Source organism: Falco biarmicus, chromosome Z (assembly GCF_023638135.1).
Source record: "Falco biarmicus isolate bFalBia1 chromosome Z, bFalBia1.pri, whole genome shotgun sequence".
Taxonomy (NCBI): domain Eukaryota; kingdom Metazoa; phylum Chordata; class Aves; order Falconiformes; family Falconidae; genus Falco; species Falco biarmicus.
Window position 1 is genome coordinate 35,391,623 of NC_079311.1, and position 13,298 is coordinate 35,404,920.

The 13,298-nt window shown below is 39.1% G+C and overlaps 1 protein-coding gene across 1 annotated transcript in view; it reads right to left on the reverse strand.

The window, feature by feature from the left end:
* The window catches only part of FBN2 (fibrillin 2), a 178,831-nt gene that overhangs the window by 69,111 nt on the left and 96,422 nt on the right, over positions 1-13,298 (reverse strand). The window contains exon 20 of the mRNA XM_056325609.1: positions 5,914-6,033. Coding sequence (XP_056181584.1) covers positions 5,914-6,033 — 120 coding nt within the window. The remainder of the gene's footprint in view (positions 1-5,913; positions 6,034-13,298) is intronic.

Consider the following 13,298-nt stretch of genomic DNA (forward strand, 5'->3'; position numbering starts at 1 on the left):
GTTCCAATGCTTGACCACCCTTTCAGGGAAGCTGTTTTTCCTAATATTCAATCTAAACCTCCCCTGGTACAACTTGAGGCTGTTTCCTCTTGTCCTATCGCTTGTGATCTGGAAAAGAGACCTACCACAACCTGCCTACAATCTCTCCCCCCAAGTCTCCTCTTCTCCAGACTAAACTACTCCAGTTCCCACAGCCCCTCCACCTAAGATTTGCTCTCCGGACCCTTCAACAGCATTGCTGCCCTTCTCTGGACATGCTCCAGCATTCTATATTCCTCTTGATGTAAAGGACCCAAAACTGAACACGGGATTTGAGGTGCAGCTTCACCAGTGCTGAGTACAGGGCAACAGTCACTTCCCCAGTCCTGCTGGCTACACTGTTTCTGGTACAAGCCAGGATGCTGTTGGCCTTCTTGGCCATCTGGACACACTGCTGGCTCACGTTCAGCTGGCTGTCAGCCAGCACCCCCAGGTCCTTTCCCACCAGGCAGCTTTCCAGCCACTGTTCCCCGAGCCTGTAGCACTGCCTGGGGTTATTGGGGACCCAGTACTTGTTAAACCTCATACCACTGGCCTTGGCCCATCAATCCAGCGTGCAGGTCACTCTGCAGAGCCTTCCTACCCTCAAGCAGATCAGCACTCCCACCCACCTTTGTGTCATCTGCAGACCTACTGAGCACGTACTCAATCCCCTTGTCCAGATCATTCATAAAGATATTAAACAGGACTGGCCCCAGTACTGAGCCCTGGGGAACACCACTTGTGACCAACTGCCAGCTGAGTGTAACCCCATTCACTATCACTCCTCAGGCTTGGTCACCCAGCCAGCTTTCAACCCAGCACAGAGTACAACCTTCCAAGCCATGAGCAGCCAGTTTCTCCAGGAGAATGCTGTGGGAGACCGTGCCAAAGGCTTTACTAAGGCCCAGGTAGACAACATCCACAGCCTCTCCCTCATGCACTAGGTGGGTCATCTTGTTGTAGATGGAGATCAGGTTAATCAAGCAGGACCTGCCCTTCATAAGCCCATGTTGGCTGTGCCTGATCACCCCATTGTCCTGCATTGCCATGTGATGAGACTCAGGATGACCTGCTCCATAACCTTCCCCAGCACTGGGGTCAGACTGACAGGCCTGTAGTTCCCTGGATCCTCCTTCCTGCCCTTCTTGTAGATGGGCATCACACTGGCTAACCTCCAGTCTTCTGGGACCTCTGCAGCTAGCCAGGACTGTGGATAAATGATGGAGAGTGGCTTGGCCAGCTCCTCTGCCAGCACCCTCGGTTCCCTCAGTACCCTCCAGCTCAGTGCTCTTGCCTCTGTCTCCCTTGGTGAACCTTCAAGGTTGCAGGAAGGAAAAAAAAAGGTAAAAATGTGGGGGATAGGGCTGTGCTATATTCTTTTAGGGGTCTGGTTCTGCTGGTGCATCAGCTATGCTTTGAACATGCCTGTTAGGTTATGCTCTACTCTCTGGTCCCTGGGGCTCAGCCACAGCACAGCCAGCCCTGAATCACAAACTGGATTGCCGGGCTAGGAACTCCGAACAGCTCAGGGCAAACCCATTCCAGTAAGTGTCCAGCCATGTCAGGCCGCCCCTCCTGACGGCTGCCCAGGCTAGGCAGCCACTGAGCACAGCCACAAGCATTGTTTCTGCTGCCTGAACTCCTCTGAAATTCTTTTAGGTACCCAAATGTTCAAGTCTTAAAATCTGCTTTCAGTGACCAAGGCATTTTTTAAAATGTTAGATCCTTAATCAGTCATGTTCTTTAGAAGTTGTACCTACAGTACCTTTGCTCAGTGTTTTTACAATGTTACACTCAAACGGTATAAAATTTTTGAAGGAGACAACCATCTTTGTGATTAGATAGCAAAAGCAGCCTGTAAAGATCTAACCCAGATTGGGAAGTCAAACTGAGTGGAGTTTAAATGCATGTCTATACTCTGAGCTCAAAGCTAAGCAAGTGGCCCAGATTAATTTAATGAGGTGACTAATGAAAGAGGAATAGGACTTGGCTTTAAGATTTACGTATATTATATGTACAAAAAGCCAGACTACCTACTATTGGTGTTATTGATCAGTATTACCAGTATCTCATGTTTAGGAGCAATACGCTTAAGATAGAATCACTTCAACTTACTTTCTTCAAACAACTTCAACTTTTCTACAAAACTGCCATGTTGTAAAATTATTTAGACCACAGAAAGCCCAATCCTCCTCTGTAAAGTAACAGGGAAAAAAAAAAATTGGCCCAAGACTGGAATCATCCCTAAAAACTGGGCAACGTACTTCATTAAATGTAAAACAGATTATGTTAATTATATAGATTGGTCACAAATGTGTGGGGCAGAGCACCACACTTAAAGTGAACAATTGAACAAGGGGTATAGAAGAGTGGAAAATGCACCTCTTGCACACCTTGATCAGTCTTTAGCTAGTCAAGACTTGGGTTAACATAACAAGACCAAAGATGAAACCTGGACAGTCATTAGTGGGTCAGGTCTTTAGCCAGTCATGGGATGAGCATGCTCCTGGTTGTTCCATGGTCCAAATTCAGGGACCAGCTTAGGCAAAGGGAATAGGTTCTTTAGCTGCTCTTTTATGCCATATCCAGCTTGCTGTTCATGTATTGATATCTCTGCATTACGTTATCAAAACGTAAGTGCTTCCATTGCTTTATTCACTAGAAGTTTCTTGAGCGCAATATTATTTCTCTTTAGAAGCCAACTTTACATGATGGAAAAAGCAAACTAATGTCTGAAAAATTAAGTTATACAAATCAGCAGGTGACTTTCCTCACACCAGCTGCATCTACATTATCCTGCCAGAATCTGCTTGTCTTATCTTTTTTTCAGGCTATCAGTTAATTTCCTTTATTTTACATAATCTCCATTGTCCAGATGAAATCTAAAATGGGCAGTCACTGTGATGTTTGCTTTGGTGAAAAAGTTATTATCCAGCATCAAAGCATTCTTTCTGTTGCTTGCATCTCTTTGATTCTGACTTGGAGAAGAATATAGGCATACTACAGGCAGATGGCAGCCTACTTATTGTGCACTGTATGAATTCCACATATCTTGACTAAAACATGCAGAAGACCAATGTATTAAATACATATTTCAAAAAATATGAATGGCAGTATCTTTACTGTATAAGCAATTCCCAAAATATTAGTGCAACACTTCTACCATCAACAGATGTATTTCAAAAACAATGCCACTTTTTTCATCTAAGAGTTCAGCCTCAATGTTGCAAGCACTGTCAGTGTGCAAGCAAAATAAATGCAAAATATGTCAACACGTTTTCAGAATGGTTTTATTGTAACTGCTGAACTAACAACCCTCACTTTCTGGAGTTTTGAGCTTAAATTTGAGCACAAATACTGTGATTTGAATTCTGTCTGTAATTTGAGCAAGTCATTTTTTTTCTACTTAGGAAAGCTCACAGAAAGAGACAAATGGCTCTCATCTATGCTCGATTTCTAGAGGTAACACAGACACAAATGGATCAAGCCACCTGGGCAGTTCAAGAAAAGGAACCGGAGGAATTGAGACTGAAGTCTCCACAAACTGAGTAAAGAACACGTACCAGCCATATAGCTTCTCCATGTAAGATCAGTATAATGTTCCATACATGACCAGAGTCCACAAGACAGTGAAAATCAGCAGTAAGACCAAGTAGAAACAAACATATTGGAGCAATAATTTTTTAAAATAAAATTAATGGAGATGTTATGTTAACCCTTTCTTATTCTAATATTGTTGTCATGTGCTTTTACTTGAAATTTTTGTGCCGTATTTAATCTATCATCATCATGAAAGAAAGAAAAACTTCATCTTATAATGTAGGACTGATTCTGGTTCTGACATGAGAGCAAATTTGAAAGAACCCCCCCCCAAAAATCTAGAGAGGTGTCAGAGTCTGACATTACCTTACTTTGATGATTCTTATGAAGAATACAACACATTCCCAAACCACAATACTATTTTAGCTACACATTTATGTTTCAGCATATGCTTTTCCTATCTGATGCTAGAGGAATGCTTTACAGGAGCAATCCACTTAAAAAATCAGGGTAAATACATTCAATATACAAGTCTTTAACTGCAGTGGTAACAGAAAAAAACCGACTTGCTCTACTATACAAATTGAAAATGGCACATATTTGACAAGGGTATTTGCAAGTTTTTCACACAGTAAACTACTTGTAACTTCTTCCAACCCCTTACTCACCTTTCAGTAATCCAGTCTGCCTTCCTCTCATCACTACCAATTCTAATAGAAATTTGCCAGGGGAGGAAAACATACAACTGGGTTCTAACAGTATAGGTCTGTATGTCTCACATTAACTGTACTTCTGACCCTTCTGTCCTAACGTAGTGTCACCTGTAGTACAGAAAACTAATCAGGTGGTTTTGTTGTTTAAATTTTATGTTACATATCATTAATATTCAGGCCAAATGAGACCTCATACTGTAAACATTCCAATAGAAACCATTTGCAAAGTAAAGCCAGAACTTTGCTATAATTAGGCCCTTAGTGAATTTGTAGCACTTTTGGATATGAAAACACAAGATTAAAAATAAGCAGTACAAAAAACCATTGGTTAGTGTGGTCATATCAATAAATCAGCACAATGTAAAAAAGAACAAAAACAATACTAAACCTTACTGTCCAGTGATGCTACAAGAAAATTTAAGAGAAGGCTTAGGCACAAAAGTAACATTCACTTAGAAAAACTTATTAGGGCATAGACATACTCCATCATTATATGGAAACTTGAGTCTCTGCATTCAGTTTCCTATCTTTAGAAAATCTTGGCAAGGCAAGAAAGTTGAATCACGAACACAAGAAAAATCCATTTTAAAATAAAGGGAACATTTAAAATTAGCATCATCCAGTTATTAATGACACTCCAATCCAATTTATCTTACATCTCTTACAATGAATTCAATTATGTTAGACAAGTAAGATGAAACAATGGCAGCTTGTGATCACCCGAGAAGTACAGATGTCTCCAATCCTTAGACTAGACTTTACTTGGAAAGGCAAGAAAAAAAATACATTAATCAATGACTTACCAAGATAATGTCAATGACATCTTGCAGACAACTGTTGCAGCTAGGACCAATAAAATCTGTGCAGTGCTCTGCTTTTTTTCAATGCAACAGGATCCTCAAAGGATGCTAACAATATTTATTTTTATACATACATACTTATATATATATACATATATATGTGTGTGTGTGTGTGTGTATCTATGCATCTGCTCCAGGGATCCTGACAAACTCGTATCTGTCTTACTCACTTTTACCAGCCTCCTACAAACCAGGTAAACTATAAGATTGTACTATAATGTAAAAAACATTAACATTTCCTTATGTTAATGACTTAGGAAAGTCAGTCTTCACAGTTTATGAAGAATGTCCTGAGCCCTAGAAGCCACGTGCTTTCTTACCACTATTTGAGCAGATGTTCCTCCAGTTTTACTTGCTTTCTTGTCTCAGATTTGAAACTGGCCAAAGAACCGAGTGGGCATTTCTGCCTTAGTTTCTCAACTACCAAACTAATCACTTATAACTTTACTCATATCCTCATTCTCGCAAAGAACAAAATAATTCTTATTACAATAAGACAACCCCACTCTCTCATATCAATCAGTACATGCATTTCACCACTTTCACCATAGTCTGGACATCCTCATAAATTAGATTTCTTTCAGTTTGTTCCTGATCCCACAGAAGCAAATTAGTATGTGTTTGTTTGGTCTTACCTACAGAACTAGATGTATCACCTGCTATCATGGGGGAACTACCCAAATATGGTTTGGTGGGGGTTTTTTTGCTTAATTAATCTATGTAATCAATATTTTTCAAGTTAGTAAGAAAAAGGTAAAATAATAGGAGGGAATACCCACCAATACATATCAGTCCTGTAGAGTCCAACTTGCTGCCAGGTGAACATTCACAGCTGAAATATCCAAGATTGTTTCTGCAGGCACCATTGACACATGGGCTGCTTTCACATTCATTTACATCTATAATCCAGAAACAAAAGACACTGTTAGAATTACAATGTGCTTCTGAAAAGCATTATACAGTATAAATGCTACTGTGGACCATGATTTGCCAAGATTGCCAGGTGTATTTGTCCCGCCCTGTTCTTCTCAGCATGACAGTCAGAAAATACAGGGACAGACAGACAGCATGTACGTGCATGTGTATAGGAGCACATATATTGAAAGTGTTAATTAAGCGGCTCATTTTCACAAAGATATTAATTTCCAACAACTTGGACTATAAATTTTTCCAGCAACAATTATTACTGTCCTGTGAGAAAACAAAACTCTTTCTTTATACAGTGCAATGCATTCACAGCCACAACATGCAATAGACAAACAAAGGCCTTATTGTTTCTGTCATTTATGGCTCCATAGGGCTTTAGAAGAATTAAGAAAACCCTGTCAGAAGTAAAATATTACAATGCTGGCTGTGATTCTCTAGTTCTGGAAAGCATTCAAGAAACAGGAGTGGAAACTAGAATACTGCAAATGGTACTTCTGTCTAGCCCCTAACTACTTCTGTTTATTGCCCCTCTGTTTTTTAAGCCTGTTCACATGTAAGAATAGGACTCCTGCAGACATTATTATTTTCTGGTTATTATTTTTAAAGTTAAATCAGTGTTAAGATTAAAACAATACTAGTAATTTCTTTCAAAGAACAATTGCAGATGCATATCCAACATTTCTTCCTGAATGCAACCAATTTAAGTTTTTTATTTGAGTCCTGAATCAAGCCATACATTCTAATCCAACCAGAAAGTTCCTTTGCTGGGCCAGAAACAAACCTGTTTAGTGCTTGCTCATGTCTGCTAGTAGCGCTTGAAGAATAATGTCTTATCCATAAACCAAAATAGCCTGATTTAATTATAAGCTAATGCAACATCTAGTTAAGCTCTGGAAACATTAATAGCATCAAGAGATCATTTTCAAGATAAAGTAAGATATCTCCCTTATCTTTTAGAAGTCATGAAAAAAGTACCATTCGCTATTTTGTATGTTATGATGCATCAAGCCTTAATTTTACTAGAGATGTATTCTTTCATGATCTTCTGGGGTTGTAGGAAGGAATACATGTTTAGAATACTCCTTGAATTATGTATATGTTATTTGAAAAAGAAGGAACAAAAAGAGATGGAAAATGCTCAGATCACAGTAAACTTGGGAAACTGTGACCTCTTATGCCAAAAGCAAGCACTTAATTTAAAAGCTGGTTTTAACAGTCCTTTTACTAAATAGAATTACCTACAAACAGGACTTGTCCTTGAATGCCAGTAATTTTTTGGATAGTGACTGAGCCTTAAATGTGTGAAGTCTGCTCTTCAACTTGTGGATTACCCTACTTACACATCCGTCATACACAGATGCAGAGATACAAAACCTAGGAGGCCTTATTGGGTCAAGACAGTGTGTTACATGAATATCTGCGCACAGTTTCAATGGCAGGCTGTACTGGGCTAACTGCCTTGGCACCCCCAAGCTGGTAAGCCTCATCCTACTATGAGCTGGTAGCCCCCCAGGTCATTAAGCAGAGCTTGTACATGTCTCTGTGAACAGCCTGCTTAGACACAGTCGGTCGGTCGTCTTGTCTCAGGTTGTGTCCTGAGCCAGCTTACTGTGGAGAGCAGCAGGTAGGGCCAGGCTGGGTCTGGCACTGCTCACGTAGTGACTAACTGCTCTGGGAAGTGCAGTTCAGAGGTAATCAAGTAGATCTAGAAAGCCAGTGAGTTCTGACAGAGCAAGCTCTAAGTTCTTCTGTATCCAAGCTGGCAATCTGGAGGGTTCACCAACATTTATCTGCTCTGCATCCCTTTTCCTGCCTGTAAATACATTTCACACTTAATTACCTCAGGTTTTATTATCCAAGGTATGCTCCCTGCCTCCCTTGCCTCATGCTCTCTCCGCAGCCATCAGTCCCTGGTAGTGGAGAGTAGTCTCTGCAGCTTTTGCAGAGAAACCAAATACCCAGTTCCCACAATTAGAAACAGATCATACTGAGACAAAGAATCTTAAATATGCACTATATGTCAAATAATTCTCCATATAGAAATGCTCTTGGAAAAAGACACACTTTTCCTTCCTTTCTATCTGCCATCACACCTTCAGCAGTTTGGCTAGCTTTAAAAAAAAAGAGAAAAACTGAGAAGACAGGTCAAATTAGCTGAATTTAAGCTACATATAGTTTCTTTCTATCAAAGGCATCAAATATTCACCATCTCCTAAAGCCCAAAACCAAATGGTCAGCCAATGAAGCTAGCTGGTAGCAAAACAAGGAAAGAAATGGTTCTTTACATGACAGGCAGAGAAATTGTAAATCCTTGCCCTAGGATGCTGAAAGCTTGCATTAATCAATGGCGGTCTGGAAAAGTTTATGGAAAATACAGTAATCAAGGCATGTATAAGGTAAAGATCCTGCTTCTGGTGTCAGAAGTCCCTGAACCACAACTGTTGGGGATTCAGAGTATTTTTGGAAACTCATATTGTATGCTTGATCTGTTGTGGGTCAGAGGGATGTCTGATCAGTCTCTGCATTTATGCCTTTGCTTTTAGGAGACATGGTTCTCTGTCCAGTCAGTTGCAAGCACTCTTCACTGCTTTTAGCTAGTTTTAGAAACAACTTCAGAGAAGTTCCCATGAGGGACCAGGCATAATCTGTGCCACAGAGTATTTGGGGCTTTCAGACACTGAAAATAAGTCTCCACTGAGCACATAAAAAATGAGACAACTTGGCCATGTCCAAGCACGTCTTCAGAGCAAAGGCACTATCCTGACACAAAAACCACTCAAGACATTTCAAGCTGCAACAGCATATAGGAGCAACAGCTTTTTTAAAAAAAGTCACAAGGTCTGCATTTTTCTAAATACACAAATCAGCATCATCCTGGAAATGACCAAAACATCGTGTCTGAATTTTTTAAAGGCAAAATTAAAACCCAGTCTGACTTAGTCAGCCAGTAAAGCAAGTTATAGGTCAAGCGCCTGAAGTCTGCTGAAGATATTTATAGCTGAAACTGGGTGATTTTCATGTCACATGTTTTTAACAGCTGGCAGCCCAACAACACACAGGTCCACACATACAGAACCAATGTGCAAGACAAAACACTGTAATAAGCAGATAGTTACTACTATCCAAAACATCATTTCAAACATATTCAGAATATTTAAAAGGTCATGAAACTCAAAATACTTCACACACCTAATATTAGATGTAATATTAGGTTATCATGTCTATCTTTAATTCTCCCTGATATTTAGCAAGTGAGGTTTACAAGAATTTTTCTTCCAGGAAAACACATCTTGTATTTCGGGTTTTCAGAGCTAACAAGAAACCCAAACCTAACAAAACACAGTTGAGGGCCACACCTGGAAGTCAGTGTCCTCAAAAGAATAAGTAATTGGAGATGGAGGGGCCAGAGCAGCTAAAGTTGAATGCCTTATGAATGAAGCAGCTCTCATGATTTCATGGGCCATGTTCTTCATTCTCTACCCAAAGACAGTGAAAGGAGAGAAAAAGACTCAAACTGAGCACACGGGTTAGCAAAAATGAGGAAGAACAGAAAGACGAAAAGTCGCTGTCAGAGCTGACCACTTTCTAGCCTGGGAGAACTGCCTGTCCATTTCAAGCCAAAGTCAGATGACCTAGTCTAAATCCTCAGACAAGTCTGCATCAAATGTGTTGCTTGGCAAAACAGCTGACTCAACCCGCCAGGTTGCTGCGGTCTGCTCCCCTTTCACCCTTTCACCCTTCCTCCTTTTTCTCTCAGTCTCAGTTTCTACCCTTCCCAAATGCCAGTGCCTGCCCCTCACTGATCCCACAGTCACTTTCCATCTCCTGGGATGAGAATGGCAGAAGCTGGTCACCAAGACCAGTGGTGAGTGAAGATGTGTCACAGAACCAGACTCCTCCTCATTCCACTTTGCCCTGATGCAGATGAAGGAATACTCATCCCATTTCTCTCTATGGAGTAGAAAGATGGAAAGCAGCTTTCACGAAGGGTTAGGGTACAAATATCTGGAGGCATTAACTTCTAGTTGTTTCTGAAATTATTTTGTTACTATGCTCTAGGCTTCCAATGTCCCAAAAACCAGTTTGTTACTTTATGCATTTGACATACTTCAGCATTATACTAGGGAAAGAAGAAAAATAAACAAAGAAACAAACCCCAAAACAAACAAAAAAATCAAGTCTCAAAGCTTTTGGGTATTAACAGTTTTATAATATTGCATGGACTACTCCCTAAAACCACCATTTAGGGAAAAAAAATTAAAGGATGGATGCACTTCAGGATTAGCGCTCTGCTGAATCATGTGAAAAAGCATCATACGCACAATGCAAACAAACTACAAAAATTGTTTCTATACACTTTCTTATAAGAATATTAAATAGTAATTTTAACAAGAGTGAGCAAGAAAACAAATTTATTTTAATATTGGTTTATATTTTAAAATAAAAGCCACTATATTTGAAAACGTTTATCAGAGGGGTTTTTTTAAAACTACATTTTTTCTTAAGTGAGTGTACATTGTCAATGTCAGAGAAACAAAAATTGAAACAGTCCACTGTAAATTCGTGGAAATTAACTTCAAAGCACATCTGGTTTACATTTAACTAGTTATGTCACTGGAAACACAATCCAAACCACAGAGCTTGCTGTAAAAATTTCAACTTTCACAGACTCCGGAGCCTCAAACAACTCCCCTGCTCCCCACAACAAACTGATAAAAAATTTAATTGAATTATAAACAAAAACAGCGAATGGTTTTGTTGTTTCTTCACAGTAACTGATAAGAGTTATATGAATTAAAACTATACTGGTGAGTAACAAGCATCAGAGCATTTTCAGAGCACCAACACAGAGCTTCTGGCTACAGAAGTTTTTTACAACTAGTGAACTTGCAGCTCCACACTGAATTACGTAGTGTTTCTTTGAAAACAGAATTTGGACAGAAAGAGATTAATTTACTCCTCTGTTGCTAATCCACTCAACATTGGAAAAAAATTAATATATTTATTGGGTTATACAGACAGTTTTATACTAAACTCCTCTTGATCAGCTTTTTTACCTGTTTGGCTAAATTTAAACATCAATTTAACTATAAGATTCATATTAAAGATGAGATGACAGATCCTTCATGACCTATGTATGTAAGTTAATGTAGATAATATTGAAAGAAACTGGAAATCCTTCAGATTCTGCTGTACAGACAATAAAAAATGTGAAGTATTTTAGGGTGATTACACTAAACTATGCTCAGAAACAGAATACTCTTACAAATCTGAAGTTTTAGTTAATGATCTTTTGCTTGGTGGTTTGTGGGGTTTTTTCCAAATGAGCAAAGAGGACTTTTTTTTTCTTCTACTGACAAAAAGTTTTATTATTTTAAATAATAATGTAGCAATCATGCCCAATCACAAGCTCATTGCTCAGAGTTCAGGAGACAAGGGTTATGACATACAGCCAAGAGAGGCACACCCACTGTTATTCTACAAAGATGGCAAAATATCCTCCTTTTCAGTAACAAGCTAAACCTGCTGGCCACCATGAAAAGGAGGTGAGACAGGGACAGATCTATTCTTTTGCAGATTTTTTTTGACTATCAAATAATACTCTTTCATCAGTCTTTGCAGGAGCCACAGTACAAATATTGCAAACATATACAGATGCATGTACTTTTATGAAGATCTAAAAAAAAAAAAAAAGTTAAAGAAAGAAAATGAAAGTAAATGCATTAATTAAAATCTCACCTAACCCACCAACAGAAATCCAAACAACCTTACGTAATGAGCTTGAATAACCATCTCAGTATTTTTTCACAAGAGACCAGATTTTAATTTACATAAAATCCTGTTTAAATCAAGTGTGTGTGCATTTTCTACCTCATGTTCAGGTTGGCTGGAGTTGTGAAATATCTCAGTTCTTGCATTACTAGGTGACTGTAGGAGGCTCCACAATGTGTTAGTTTGAATAAATCATACTGGTTCTTTATTCATGTTTTTAGAATTGATTCGTAAAATGATAATCTGGAAAATGTACCTAATTCCCCTAGAGAAAACTTGAAAGCCGTCACATTCCTTAAGAATGTGACGTACACTCACTTAAGAAAAAATGCACTAAGGTGCTATGAAGAGAGGACATGCCTACCATTTGGATTTCTGCTAGTTCTTCTCTTTGTATACTTTCCTGTAAATTCTGTTTTACCTTAAATTTAACTTTTTTCTTATGCTATGGTTTTGCAGTCAATATCAGCTGGCAATGCTATCTAAAAAAGTCACCCTGTCCTCAACAAACTATCAATTCAAACGAATTCCCCCAGAATAACTCTCTCTCATGCTCTTCTCCACTTACACCCCCCTTACAAAAAAACTAAGATAAAGGACTCCCAGATTTGGTTCGCTATATTATGATCCCTAAACTTCTAGCACAGCAGAAAACACAGTACAATAATGATAAGGATTTCTGGAAGACAGAAAAGATCGCTTCTTTCCTAAGGCTGTGGTGGCTCGATGCAACCATGTTGTTGTTGTTGTTGTCAAATCCTTATCTTGAGCCTTTATATTAATGTTACTATTATTACCATAAAAAAAAACCAAACATTTTATATTTGGAAGTCCAGAGACATTTTATTTCAATAATTTCGGCTAGGCTCTTTGCATTCTGGCATCTCATTCATCTACCTTTTGGTCAGTGTTACGCTTTGAAGTTGATGGTCTCCTCATATCAGTAAGACACATCTCCCTTTACCGTACTATTCCAGTTTTTCTGTCTAGAAGGTTCCTTAAGAAACACGCACATTAAAGACACATGGTAAGCTATTTTCACAGCTAGAAATAATTCAGTACATGGAAACTAAACATATAGACAGAAACTGAAGAGTAAATTTCTCCTGAACATTGTGGATAGATACCAGGCATCGAGACAGCTTAGCAGAGAGAGCACAATAAATCCATGGGGTACTCTGAACAAGTGCTACTGATTTGTAACACACAGGGAAAGCAGAAATTTTAACTTTTAAAAGGGGCCTCTGAAACACTCATACACTAAACATAAAAGAACATTTCTTTTGAATAGGAAGAGTGAAGAGGTGAATGATTTGATACTGCCAGAATTTAAACCACTTCATGAGATGTTTAGAATGTAAACACATGTTCACTTTCCAAACAGCTGGAGGCATTCAAAACACAACTGCCCACCCCACAATGCTTGCTTCCACTCCTCTTGAAAACTGTCAAAGAGCACGGATGC